This window comes from Chiloscyllium punctatum, chromosome 46 (genome assembly GCF_047496795.1).
Source record: "Chiloscyllium punctatum isolate Juve2018m chromosome 46, sChiPun1.3, whole genome shotgun sequence".
Lineage (NCBI taxonomy): Eukaryota > Metazoa > Chordata > Chondrichthyes > Orectolobiformes > Hemiscylliidae > Chiloscyllium > Chiloscyllium punctatum.
The window spans coordinates 40,678,043-40,692,917 of NC_092784.1; the positions used below are offsets into that span (position 1 = coordinate 40,678,043).

Below are 14,875 nucleotides of genomic sequence, written 5' to 3' on the forward strand. Positions count from 1 at the left end.
ATGCTTTTTAAATGTTGCAATTGTATCAACCTCCACTACTTCCTCTGGCAGCTCATTCCATAAGGCACCACCTTATGGGTGAAAAGGTGGCCTCTTAAGTCAGTTTTAAATTTTTCCCCTCTTACCCTAAACCTATGCCCTTGAGTTCTTGACTCCCCCAATCCAGGGAAAATACCTTGTCTATTTATCCTATCCATGCTCCTCATGATTTTAAAAACTTCTAAAGTCACCCCTCAGCCTCCGATGCTCCAGGGAAAACAGCCCCAGCCTATTCAGCCTCTCCCTGTAGCTCAAACCTCCAACCCTGTCAACATGTTTGCAAGTCTTTTATGAACACTTCCAAGTTTCACAACATCCTTCTGCGAGAAGGGAAACCAGAATTGTACACAGTAGTCCAAAAGTGGCCAAACCAATGTACTGTACAGCCACAACTTGACCTCCCAATGTCTATATTTAATGCTCTGATCAATAAAGGAAAGCAGACCAATTGCCTTCGTCCCTATCCTATCGTCCTGAGATTCCACCTTCAAGCAGCTGTGAAATTGCACTCCAAGGTCTGTTTAAAGTCATAGAGATGTACAGCATGGAAACAGACCCTTCGGTCCAACCTGTCCATGCCGACCAGATATCCCAACCCAATCTAGTCCCACCTGCTAGCACCCGGCCCATATCCCTCCAAACCCTTCCTATTCATATATCCATCCAAATGCCTCTTAAATGTTGCAATTGTACCAGCCTCCACCACATCCTCTGGCAGCTCATTCCATACACGTACCACCCTCTGTGTGAAAAAGTTGCCCCTTAAGTCTCTTTTATATCTTTCCTCTCTCACCCTAAACCTACACCCTCTAGTTCTGGACTCCCCGACCCAAGGGAAAAGACTTTGTCTATTTATCCTATCCATGCCCCTCATGATTTTGTAAACCCCTATAAGGTCACCCCTCAGCCTCCGACGATCCAGGGAAAACAGTCCCAGCCTGTTCAGCCTCTCCCTGTAGCTCAGATCCTCCAACCCTGGCAACATCTTTCTAAATCTTTTCTGAAACCTTTCAAGTTTTGCAACATCTTTCCGATAGGAAGGAGACCAGAATTGCATGCAATATTCCAACAGTGGCCTAACCAATGTCCTGTACAGCTGCAATACAACCTCCCAACTCCCTGTGCTCAATACTCTGATTGATAAAGGAAAGCATACCAAACGCCTTCTTCACTATCCTATCTACCTGCGACTCCACTTTCAAGGAGCTATGAACCTGCATTCCAAGGTCTCTTTGTTCAGCAACACTCCCTAGGACCTTACCATTAAATGTATAAGTCCTGCTAAGATGTGCTTTCCCAAAATGCAGCACCTCACATTTATCTGAATTAAACTCCTTCTGCCACTTCTCGGCCCATCTGGTCCAGATCCTGTTGTAATCTTCGCTGTCCACTATACCTCCAATTTTGGTGTCATCTGCAAACTTACTAACTGTGCCTCTTATGCTTGCATCCAAATCATTTATGTAAATGACAAAAAGTAGAGGGCCCAGCACCGATCCTTGTGGCACTCCACTGGTCACAGGCCTCCATTCTGAAAAACAACCCTCCACCACCACCCTCTGTCTTCTACCTTTGAGCCAGTTCTGTATCCAAATGGCTAGTTCTCCCTGTACTCCATGAGATCTAACTTTGCTAATCAGTCTCCCATGGGGAACCTTGTAGAACGCCTTACTGAAGTCCATATCGATCACATCTACTGCTTTGCCCTCATCAATCTTCTTTGTTACTTCTTCAAAAAACTCCATCAAGTTTGTGAGACATGATTTCCCACGCACAAAGCCATGTTGACTATTTTACCTTATCCCTAATCAGTCCTTGCCTTGTACATCCTGTCCCTCAGGATTCCCTCCAACAACTTGCCCACCATCGAGGTCAGGCTCACCGGTCTATAGTTCCCTGGTTTGTCTTTACCGCCCTTCTTAAACAGTGGCACCATGTTTGCCAACCTCCAGTCTTCCGGCACCTCCTCTGTGACTATCGATGATACAAATATCTCAGCAAGAGGCCCAGCGATCACTTCTCTAGCTTCCCACAGAGTTCTTGGGTACACCTGATCAGGTTCTGGGGATTTATCCATTTTTAACCTTTTCAAGACATCCAGCATTTCCACCTCTGTAATCTGGACATTTTGCAAGATGTCACCATCTATTTCCGTACAGTCTACATTTTTCATATCTTTTTCACAGTAAATATTGATGCAAAATATTAATTTAGTATCTCCCCCATTTTCTGTGGCTCCACATAAAGGCCGCCTTGCTGATCTTTGAGGGGCCCTATTTTCTCCCTAGTTACCCTTTTGTCCTTAATATATTTGTAAAAATTCTTTGGATTCTCCTTATTTCTAGCTGCCAAAGCTATGTCCCCGTTTTGCCCTCCTGATTTCCCTCTTAAGTATACTCCCACTTTCTTCATACTATTCTAAGGATTCACTTCATCTATCCTACCTATACTACTTCTTTTTCTTAACCAAACCCTCAATTTCTTTAGTCATCTAGCATTCCTTACACCTACCAGCCTTCCCTTTCACCCTGACAAGAATATACTTTGTCTGGATTCTTGTTATCTCATTTCTGAAGGCTTCCCATCTTCCAGCCATCCCTTTACCTGCGAACATCTGCCTCTAATCAGCTTTCAAAAGTTCCTGCTTAGTACTGTCAAAATTGGCCTTTCTCCAATTTAGAACTTCAACAACATGTGCAGCAACATTCCCTAGGACCTTACCATTAAGTATATAAGCCCTGCCTTGATTTGCTTTTCCAAACACAGGACCTCTACTTACCTAAATTAAACTCCATCTACACTCCTTGGCTCATTGGCTCATCTGATCAAGAGCTTTGCATATATGTATATCAATTAGGAGTAGACCATTAGTCCTTCCAGGCTCTTCTTCCATTCACTAGGATCATGGCTAATCCTATTATGGCCTCAACTCTACATTCCTACCTATCCCCAACAACCTTCACTTTCTCCTGGCTCTCAATGGGGTATAGGACCCCTCCTATCCTTACTACTCCAATCGGCCCACACGTCTCTCACTCATGTCTGGTGCCTAGAACAGAAATGCACTGAGAAGTTTTCCAACTATGAATGCACCCCACACCACACCCTCACTCACTCACTTGTCCCAGTTTAACAACACACAAAGGTCTGAAGTAGGTACTGCTCCAGTTTGCTTCACACAGGGCAGTTCTTATTAGTAAGTCTCCGAGGGCTGCAACAGTTACGTTAACATAGAACATTATCATGGAATATTGTAGCTGGTCAGGATGAAACATGAGCAATGGCGCACTCAACATCTGGGCTCACCCAGTTTCCGAACAGCTGTATAAATCCAGGCTAAGTTGGAGTTGGGTCAAAGGTTAGAGCCCTGTACAGAAGGGGTTAACAGGAAAGTATGAATGGATCAAGGAACATAGCAACTAATAAAATAATTCGGATGAAACCTTTTTAATGAGGTAGTTGGCACTGTATTCCATTTCACAGTGAATGTGTTGTCAGCCGGAGAGAGATACTCATTATCCCAATCACAGTAGGTGACCTGAGGGTGCAACAATCGGATACTTTGCCTCACTTGGGTCACTTGAAGCATGACAATCTACTGAAAGCTCCTTTGCTGTAAGCTAACAGGTTAAAAACCTGCCTGGACACTTGTGGGCCTGAGAAATGTACCTTTCATGATATGTATGTACCTATCAGGCAGGAAAGAAATGGTCGTGTGAGGGAGCCTTGGTTGACGAGGGAGGTTGAATGTCTAGTAAAGGAGGAGGCTTACATAAGGTTGAGGAAACAGGGTTCAGACAGAGCAGTGGAGGGATACAGGATAGCCAGAAGGGACCTGAAGAAAGGGATTAGGAGAGCTAAGAGAGGGCATGAAAAATCCTTGGCGGATAGGATCAAGAATAACCCCAAGGCATTTTATGCGTATGTGAGAAACCTGAGAATGACGAGAACGAGGGTAGGTCCGATCAAGGACAGTAGTGGGAGACTGTGTATTGAGTCGGAAGAGATAGGAGAGGTACTTCTCTTCAGTATTTACGAACGAGAGGGACCGTATTGTTGAAGAGGAGAGTGTGAAACGGACTGTTAAGCTAGAAGAGATACCTGTTAGGAAGGAAGATGTGTTGGACATTTTGAACAACTCGAGGATAGACAAGTCCCCCGGGCCTGACGGGATATATCCTAGGATTATGTGGGAAGCAAGAGAGGAAATTGCAGTACCGTTGGCAATGATCTTCTCGTCTTCACTGGCAACGGGGGTGGTACCAGGGGACTGGAGAGTAGCGAATGTTGTGCCCCTGTTCAAAAAAGGGAATAGGGATAACCCCGGGAATTACAGGCCAGTTAGTCTTACTTCTGTGGTAGGCAAAGTAATGGAAAGGGTACTGAGGGATAGGATTTGCGAGTATCTGGAAAGACACTGCTTGATTAGGGACAGCCAGCACGGATTTGTGAAGGGTAGGTCTTGCCTTACAAGTCTTATTGAATTCTTCGAGGAGGTGACCAAGCATGTGGATGAGGGTAGAGCAGTGGATGTAGTGTACATGGATTTTAGTAAGGCATTTGATAAGGTTCCCCATGGTAGGCTTATGCGGAAAGTCAGGAGGCATGGGATAGAGGGAAATTTGGCCAATTGGATAGAAAACTGGCTAACCGGTCGAAGGCAGAGAGTGGTGGTAGATGGTAAATATTCAGCCTGGAGCCCAGTTACAAGTGGAGTTCTGCAGGGATCAGTTCTGGGTCCTCTGCTGTTTGTAATGTTTATTAATGACTTAGATGAGGGAGTCGAAGGGTGGGTCAGTAAATTTGCAGATGATACGAAGATAGGTGGAGTTGTGGACAGTGAGGAGGGCTGTTGTCGGCTGCAGAGGGACTTAGATATGATGCAGAGCTGGGCTGAGGAGTGGCAGATGGAGTTCAACCCTGCCAAGTGTGAGGTTGTCCATTTTGGAAGAACAAGTAAGAATGCGGAATACAGGGTTAATGGTAGGGTTCTTGGTCAGGTGGAGGAACAGAGGGATCTTGGGGTCTATGTACATAGATCTTTGAAGGTTGCCACTCAGGTGGATAGAGTTTGTAAGAAGGCCTATGGAGTATTATCGTTCATTAGCAGAGGGATTGAATTCAAGAGTCGTGAAGTGATGTTGCAGCTGTACAGGACTTTGGTTAGGCCACAGTTGGAGTACTGTGTGCAGTTCTGGTCGCCTCACTTTAGGAAAGATGTGGAAGCTTTGGAGAGGGTGCAGAGAAGATTTACCAGGATGTTGCCTGGAATGGAGAATAGGTCGCACGAGGATAGGTTGAGAGTTCTCGGCCTTTTCTCGTTAGAACGGCGAAGGATGAGGGGTGACTTGATAGAGGTTTATAAGATGATCAGAGGAATAGATAGAGAAGACAGTCAGAAACTTTCTCCCCGGGTACAACAGAGTGTTACAAGGGGACATAAATTTAAGGTGAAGGGTGGAAGGTATAGGGGAGATGTCAGGGGTGGGTTCTTTACCCAGAGAGTGGTGGGGGCATGGAATGCGCTGCCCATGGGAGTGGTAGAGTCAGAATCATTGGCGACCTTTAAGCGGCATTTGGATAGGTACATAGATGGGTGCTTAATCTAGGTTAGAAGTTCGGCACAACATCGTGGGCCGAAGGGCCTGTTCTGTGCTGTATTGTTCTATGTTCTACAGTTAGTTGTAAGAAAGGCTTGATGATGTTACACTGTGCACATGGATACACACAAGCTAAAACAGGTTATTTGGACTAAACAGACTCGCAGTATTTGCCCTCCAAGGGAGCAAATAATCTTAAAATTTTGCATTTGTTGTTACATGAACTACAGGAGGCACACTCAGTCCATACAGTCACACAGTAATGACCAGTGGAAAGCAGTTGGTGTTATAGAACATATTACACTGCAGTACAGGCTCTTCTGCCCTCGATCCTGCACCGATCAGTGAAACCAATCTGAAGCCCATCTAACCTTCCATTATCATCCATATGTTTAATGATACACCTTTCAATGAGTATTGTAATTGGTCTTCAAAAAACATACTCATGATATTATCACTACGTCCTGAGGTTACCAAAGATCTGCCTCCAGCTTACCTTGAATCACCTGAAACAGGACACTACCGGGAACATTAGTTGTCGTAACCTCTAAATAATTCACAACCTGACTACAGACCTTGGAGACTTCAGCTACTTGCTTTGTTGAATCGATAGTGATGTAGTGGCAGAGTCTCCCATTACAAATGATAGGCTTGCTATCCAACTTAATAATAGCACTGGCTGTTACAAAGAGCAAGAAAGGAAGGAACCAGCAGGATGGCTGGATACTGGCCGCAAGATACAATTCTCCCATTTCCAACAGAATATTAGCACTACAATGACAATGTCAACGGCACTAACTTCCAATTCAAGTGTGTTGGCAGGAGATACACTGAAGTCATGATCATATGGGCAGGTGATAACCTAGTGCTATTATCAAGAGTCGATTATTTCAGAGATCCAGGTAATGTTCTGGGGACCTGGGTGGTGGAATTTGAATTCAATAAAAATTTGAAATTAAGAGTCTAATGATGACCATAAAATCAATTATTGATTGTCAGGAAAACCCTTCTAGCTCACTAATGTCCTTTAGAGAAGGAAATCTGCCATCCTTACCCGGTCTGGCCTACATGTGACTCCAGACCCACAGCAATACAGCTGATTCTTAACTGCCCTCTGAGCAATTTGGGATAGGCAATAAACACTGGGCTGGCCAACGACGTCATCATTCCCTGAATGAATTAAAAATAAAATTTACCTCCACCCAAATCTCATCTGCCTTTACCCAAAATTCTCTTGAATCTGGTCACAATCTTTGCCTTGACAACAAACCTGGGAAGAAAATCCTTAGCTGTGTGACTCTGAAGCAATTTCTCATGTCCTGAGTTTGAATTCGGAGTTTAGATTCAATTTGATTAGATTCCCTACAATGTGCCCAACAAATCCACACTGACCCTCAGAGTAACCCACCTTGACTCATTTCCCTACATTTAACTCCGACAAATTCATCTAACACTACGGCTAATTTAGCATGGCCAATTCACCTAACCTGATCATCTTATGGAATGTGGGAGGAAACCGGAGCACCCGGAGGCACAGGGAGAATGTGCAAACTCCACACAGACAGTTACCTGAGCAGTGCTGAACCACCACTGAGCCACCATGCCATCCTGGTTTCTATGGTCCACCTGGTTGTATCTACACGGAGTCATCCGTTGATTTGAAATTCTGCCCTATCACACAGTAATCTAACAGGCTGGAATGGCAAAAGTCAATTTCAGGCCCTTCCTTCTATATAGCTCCTCAAACCAGGCAACAATATTGAAAACCTACATTACACCCTCTAAAACCTCAGTGCCTTCCTATTCAGAGTTATTCTGATTCAGTTTTATACACAATCAAAGTTTGTGAGAAGATTTGTAGCTCGGGTGCTCGTTGCTGTGGTTCTGTTCACCGAGCTGGGAATTTGTGTTGCAGACATTTCGTCCCCTGTCTAGGTGACATCCTCAGTGATTGGGAGCCTCCTGTGAAGTGCTTCTGTGATCTTTCCTCTGGCATTTGTAATGGTTTGAATCTGCCGCTTCCGGTTGTCAATTCCAGCTGTCCATTGCAGTGGCCGGTATATTGGGTCCGGGTCGATGTGCTCAATGATTGAATCTGTGGATGAGTGCCATGCCTCTAGGAATTCCCTGGCTGTTCTGTGTTTGGCTTTTCCTATAATAGTAGTGTTGTCCCAGTCGAATTCATGTTGCTTGTCATCTGCGTGTGTGGCTACTAAGGATAGCTGGTCGTGTTGTTTCGTGACTAGTTGGTGTTCGTGGATGCAGATCCCGTTAGCTGTCTTCCTGTTTGTCCTATGTAGTGTTTTGTGCAGTCCTAGCATGGGATTTTGTACACTACATTGGTTTTGCTCATGCTGGGTATCAGGTCCTTCGTTCTGGTGAGTTGTTGTCGGAGAGTGGCTGTTGGTTTGTGTGCTGTTATGAGTCCTAGTGGTCGCAGTAGTCTGGCTGTCAGTTCAGAAATGCTCTTGATGTATGGTAGTGTGGCTAGTCCTTTGGGTTGTGGCATGGCCTCGTTCCATTGTCTTTCCCTTAGGCATCTGTTGATGAAATTGCGCAGGTATCAGTTTTTGGCGAATACATTGTATAGGTGTTCTTCTTCCTCTTTTTGCAGTTCTGGTGTACTGCAGTGTGTTGTGGCCCTTTTCAATAGTATCTTGATGCAACTTCTTTTGTGTGTGTTGGGGTGGTTGCTTTCGTAGTTCAGGACTTGGTCTGTGTGCGTGACTTTCCTGTATATCTTTGTGGTGAATTCTCAGTTAGGTGTTCTCTGTACAATCACATCTAGGAATGGGAGTTGATTGTCCTTTTCTTCCTCTTGTGAATCGGATTCCTGTGAGTGTGGCGTTGATGATCTGGTGTGTGTTCTCTATTTCGGTGTTTTTAATGATTACAAAGATGTCACCCACATATCTGACCCAGAGTTTGGGTTGAATTTGCGGCAAGACTGTTTGTTCTAATCTTTGCATTACCGCTTCTATGAGTCCAGAGATGGGTGAGCCCATGGGTGTGCCGCTGATTTGTTCATATATTTGGTTGTTGAATGTGAAGTGTGTTGTGAGGCACAGGTCCAGTAGTTTGAGTATGCCGTCTTTGTTGATAGGTTCAACATCCTGTTGTCTGTTTTGTATGTCCAGCAGGTTGGCTATTGTTTCTCTGGCTAGGGTTTTGTCGATGGAGGTGAACAGTGCCGTTACATCGAATGAGACCATGGCTTCTTCCTTGTCTATGTGTATATTTCTGATGATGTCCAAGAATTCCTGTGTCGATTGTATAGAGTGTCTGGATCTGCTGATCAGGTGTTTCAGTTTCTGCTGTAGTTCTTTAGCCAGTTTGTGTGATGGCGTCCCTGGTTGTGATACTATGGGTCTGAGTGGGATGCCTGGTTTGTGCATTTTAGGTGGTCCATAGAATCTGGGGGTGTTGTTGCTTTCAGGTTTCATTCTCTGTAGGTCAAACCTGGTTATCTGTCTGTTTTTTTGTAGGTTCCTCAGTGTGTTGTTTATCCTATTGGTGAGCTGTGGGGTGGGGTCAAACTCCCTCTTTTGGTAGGTGTTGGTATCTGAAAGTAGTTGTTGCACTTTTTGGATGTAGTCTGCTTTGTCCATGAACACCAACTAGCCACGAAATGACACAACTAGCTATCCTTAGTAGCCACACATGCAGATGACAAGCAACATGAATTCGACTGGGACAACACTACTATTAAAAGGACAAGCCAAACACAGAACAGCCAGGGAATTCCTAGAGGCATGGCCCTCATCCACAGATTCAATAAGCACCATCAACTGGACCCAATATACCGGCCACTGCAACGGATAGTTGGAACTGACAACCGGAAACGGCAGATTCAAACCACTACAAATGCTGGGGGAAAGATCACAGAAGTGCTTCACAGGAGGCTCCCAAGCACTGAGGATGTCACCTAGACAGGGGACGAAATGTCTGCAACACAAATTTATACACAAAAATCTTTAATTCTTGACGTGAACAATGCTACTCAGTTATCAAGCAAGCTGGACTGAATAAAACAATCTCAACCATCAGTTTTAAAAGGACAGCCTTACTTGTAGAATTTTAATGTGATATTCCTGTATTGCGGTGTTTCTCTGGAATTGATGTGAAAAGAGGGACTCACATACACACACTCTGAAAGAAAAAAAAATGTTAGAAATTCACTGCATGAGTGCCTCTAGTTTCATCCATCACAGGTTAATTAATCTTTTTAAAAAAAATACATGTGCAGAACAACCCCGATTATCCGAATAACAATTACCTGAATTTTGGATTATCCAACCAAGAGATCGCAAGGTCCCAATAAGAAAGCTATACATTATCTGAACAATCTGTTATCCGAACTCTCAGTTATCTGAACGAAATACTCCCGTCTGTTTCGTTCAGATAATTGAGGTTGTTCTGTATATAGTCTAACCAACCTATTCAGAGATCTTATGACACACTGGAGCAGGTGGCACTTGAACCCAGACCTCCTAGCCCAGAGGTAGGGACACTACCACTGTGCCGCAAGAGAATGCTCTGAAATACCAGGGAATCATATCCTTTTTCTAATCAACCTGTCAGACATGCAAATGCACAGTTCTGAATCAAGTGGGACTTGATTCACAGGTCTCCTGGTCCAGAAGAAGGGACATTATTACTGTGCTACAAGAGTGCTCTGATTGCAAAGTCAATGACCTGAAATGTGAACATATTATACAGCTCTGGAGCAGGTGGGACTTAAACCTGGCTCTCCAGCTCCAGAAGTAGTGACATTATTGAACCCAATTGCACCGCAAGAGCCCACTTAATGAATCTTAATAATACTGAGGTTAAGTAGAGATACAACAAAGTGCTCACTGGTACTACAGGTCTTGCACAACTGATTGGTTCGTGTGCATCATTGTCTGTCAAAACAATATGAATTAGTTTAATTTTGATTTTTTTTTATAGGATGGCTCAATAGATAGTTATATTGCCCAGAAACAGACTCTTCAGTCCAAACAGTCCATGCCAACCATAATCCCATAGTAAAGGAGCCCCACCTGCCTGCACTTGCTCCATATCCCTCAAAATATTTCTTATTCATGTACTTCGGGAGAAAGTCAGGACAGCAGATGCTGGAGATCAGAGCTGAAAATGTGTTGCTGGAAAAGCGCAGCAGGTCAGGCAGCATCCAAGGAACAGGAGAATCGACATTTCGGACATGAGCCCTTCTTCAGGAAACTTTCCTGAAGAAGGGCTCATGCACGAAACATCGATTCTCCTGTTCCTTGGATGCTGCCTGACCTGCTGCGCTTTTCCAGCAACACATTTTCAGCGCTAGTCATGTACTTATCCAATGTCTTTTAAACGTTGTAACTGTACCCACATCCACCACTTCCTATGCAAGTTCATTCCACATGAACCACTCACTGGGTAGAAATATTGCCCTCATGTCTTTTTAAAATCTTCCTCCTCTCACTTTAAAAACACGCCTCCTAGTCTTAAAAACCCCCATCCGAGGGAAAAGACACTTTACCTGTACTCCCAATTTTATAAATCTCTATAAGGCCACCACTCAGCCTCCTATGCTCCACTGAAATAAAAAAGGTCTCAGCCTATCCCTGAATCTCAAACCCTCCACTCACAGCAACATTCCAGATCATGTTTTCTGAACCGTCTCCAGGTTAATAATATCCTTCCTATAATAGGGCAATTAGAACTGGACACAGTACTCCAGAAAAGGCCTTACCAATGTCCTGTACATCCTATCAGCCAATGACTTCTCATGTTCCTCCTGGTTCCTCTTAGCTATCTCTTTAGCTCCTTCCTGGCTAACTTGTAACTCTCAAGCGCCCTAACTGAGCCATCATCTGCACCTCCACGCACATCATTTACTGCATCCGCTGCACCCAATGTGGCCTCGTACACATTGGGGAGACAGGCCGCCTACTTGCAGAATGTTTCAGAGAACACCTCTGGGACACCCGCACCAACCAACCCAACCACCCAGTGGCTGAACACTAACTCCACCTCCCACTCCGCCAAGGACATGCAGATCCTTGGCCTCCTCCATCACCAGACCATAGCAACACGATGCCTGGAGGAAGAGCGCCTCATCTTCTGCCTAGAAACCCTCCAACCACAAGGGATGAATGCAGATTTCTCCAGCTTTCTCATTTTCCCATCCCCCCACCTTGTCTCAGTCCCAACCCTCAGACTCAGCACTGCCTTCTTGATCTGCAATCTTCTTCCCGACCTCTCCGCCCCCACCCCCTCTCCGGCCGATCACCCTCACCTTAACCTCCTTCCACCTATTGTATTCCCAACACCCCTCCCCCAAGTCCCTCCTCCCTACCTTTTATCTTAGCCTGCTTAGCACACCCTCCTCATTCCTGAAGGGCTCATGCCCGAAACGGTGATTCTCCTGCTCCTTTGATGCTGCCTGACCTGTTGTGCTTTTCCAGCAACACATTTTTAAGCCATCATACCTCATCTTAACGTAAGCCTTCTTCTTCCTCTTGACAAGAGATTCAACTTCCTTAGTAAACCACAGCTCCCACACCTAATAATGTCTTCCTCACCTGACTAGTACAAACTTATCAAGGATCCACAGTAGCTGTTCTTCAAATAAGCTCCACATTTCAATTGTGACCATCCCCTGCAGTTTCCTCCCCCATCCATACACCCTAGGTCTTGCCTAATCACATTGTAATTTCCTTCTCCACCCCCAGGTATAACTCTTGCTCTGTTGTATACACCTATCCCTTTCCATAGCTAAAGTAAGCATAACTGAATGGTGGTCTCAATCACCAAAGTGCTCACCTACCTCCAAATCTAACAACTGACCAAGTTCATTACCCGGTACCAAATTTAATCTGGCTTCGCCCCTTGTTGGCCTGTCTACATATTGTGTCAGGAAACTCTCCTGCACACATTGGACAAAAACTGACCCATCTAAAGTACTTGAACTATAGTATTCCCAGTCAATATCTGGAAAGTTGACGTCCCCAATAAAAACTATGCTGTCACTCTCGCTCCTATTGAGGATTCTGATAAGCAATGGCTTACCAGAAGTTACAGCTCTTAACACAAACTACCGCTTAATATTTTAGGCCCATCAATCAAACAGATAATACTGAGAATCCAATACAGGTCTGACAACAGCTGAAAGGGGAGGCTAATAACTCAGGTACAACCTTCAGTCTCAATTTTAATTTTAGGGGCCCCAGCCCAAACATGAAGCCTTTCTTCAGCACTCAGTGATGCCTTGGTAATCAATCTGTGATTCCATTCAAGATTGAACTGCCCCATCCAAAAACTGAACTTGCCTCACCACTGCTAGTGGGCCAACACAGTGTTCCCAGCCTGATTCTACTAATGATTTGGATGTGAGCATAAGAGGTATAGTTAGTAAGTTTGCAGATAACACCAAAATTGGAAGTGTAGTGGATGGTGAAGATTACCTCAGATTACAATGGGATCTTGATCAGATGGGCCAAAGGGCTGAGAAGTGGCAGATGGAGTTTAATTTAGATAAATGTGAGGTGCTGCATTTTGGGAAAGCAAGTCTTAGCAGGACTTAAACACTTAATGGTAAGTTCCAAGGAAGTGTTGCTGAACAAAGAGACCTTGGAGGGCAGGTTCATAGCTCCTCGAAAGTGAAGCCACAGCTAGATAGGATAGTGAAGGTGACATTTGGTATGCTTTCCTTTATTGGTCAGAGTATTGAGTACAGGAGTTGGGAGGTCATGTTGCAGCTGTACAGGACATTGGTTAGGCCACTTTTGGAATAGTGTGGCACAATTCTGGTCTCCTACCTATCAGAAAGATGTTGTGAAACTTGAAAGGGTTCAGAAAAGATTTAGAAGGATGTTGCCAGGGTTGGAGGATTTGAGCTACAGGGAGAGGTTGAATACGCTGGGCTATTTTCCTTGTAGCATTGGAGGCTAAGGGGTTACCTTCTAAAGGTTTACAGAATCAAGAAGGGCATGGATAGATAAATAGACAAAATCTCCTCCCTGGGTTGGAGGAGTCCAGAATTAGAGGGCATAGGTTTAGGGTGAGAGGGAAAAGATATAAAAGAGACCTAAGGGGCAATGTTTTCATGCAGAGGGTAGTATATGTATGGAGTGAGCTGTCAGAGGAAGTGGAGGAGGCTAGTACAATTGCAACATTTAAAAGGCATTTGGATGGTTTATAAATAAGGAGGGTTTGGAGGGATATGGGCCGGGTGCTGGCAGGTGGGACTAGATTGGGTTGGGATATCTGGTCGACATGGACGGGTTGGACCGAAGGGTCTGTTTCTGTGCTGTACATCTCTCTGACTCTACTTAGTTTAGGGGCACTGTTACCCTATCTCTCACCAATGACTCAAATTTAAACTCAAAGTCCAAATTCACCTTTACTCTATTTGGATAAGATGCTCTTTGGAGAGCTGGTGTGGACTTGTTGGGCCAAATGGCCTGTTTCCACACTTTAGGGATTCTAGGATTCTATGAAAATACACCCCTACAACCCCATCAGCGTCAGACAGACATGCATTGGGGTGCATCTTGGGAGTTTGTACTGCCTGGGGAAAGTGCAATGGTGCTCACTATGGGATTAGTGCTGTCGTTGAACAGTGAGACAGCATGGCAAGGAGAAACTGCAGGCTCACCCAGCCCATCACATTGCTGCACACTGACTTACCCATCAGCTCTGCGGCCTGACCTCCTCTCGTCCACTCTAGCATGGTTGAGGGCAATCACTTTAAGACTGGTTACCAAGTCAAAAGCACTATGCAATTGCAGTTGACTCATTTAGAACCGATTTCTACTTTTATAAAACCTGGAGTTCTATATGGTCTCCACCCTCCCACTGGGGTATGATGCCTCACTGCAAGGATTCTTTGTAACTACAGTAACAAAGCAAATTAAATTTGTGTAGTTGGAGATGAATTAAACTAAATTACAGCATAAAAAAGCTACCCTTTCCCAGGAAGGAGGCCTTTTCCACTGTCCCAGCTCTATGGGCGAACAAGATTGTCAGTGACCCACCAGAAACTTCCCATAATCTAGTGCAATCTCAGGCCTGCCCCGGTCACTTGCTGTGATGGCAATATAACCAAATTAGAGTCCGAAACCAATACAACATGGAAACAGACCCTTCGGTCCAAGCCAACCAGATATCCCAATCTGGCCTAGTCCCATTCGTGATGATTTGGCCCATTTCCCTTCAGACTCTTCCTCTTTATGTACCCATTTAGATGTCTTTTA

At 44.7% G+C, this 14,875-nt stretch overlaps 1 protein-coding gene across 2 annotated transcripts in view; it reads right to left on the reverse strand.

Moving 5' to 3' along the window:
• Positions 1–14,875, reverse strand: part of mcoln1a (mucolipin TRP cation channel 1a) — an 80,215-nt gene that overhangs the window by 25,491 nt on the left and 39,849 nt on the right. For both annotated transcript variants that reach the window (XM_072564061.1, XM_072564060.1), the window contains one exon: positions 9,707–9,788. In XM_072564061.1, coding sequence (XP_072420162.1) covers positions 9,707–9,788 — 82 coding nt within the window. The remainder of the gene's footprint in view (positions 1–9,706; positions 9,789–14,875) is intronic.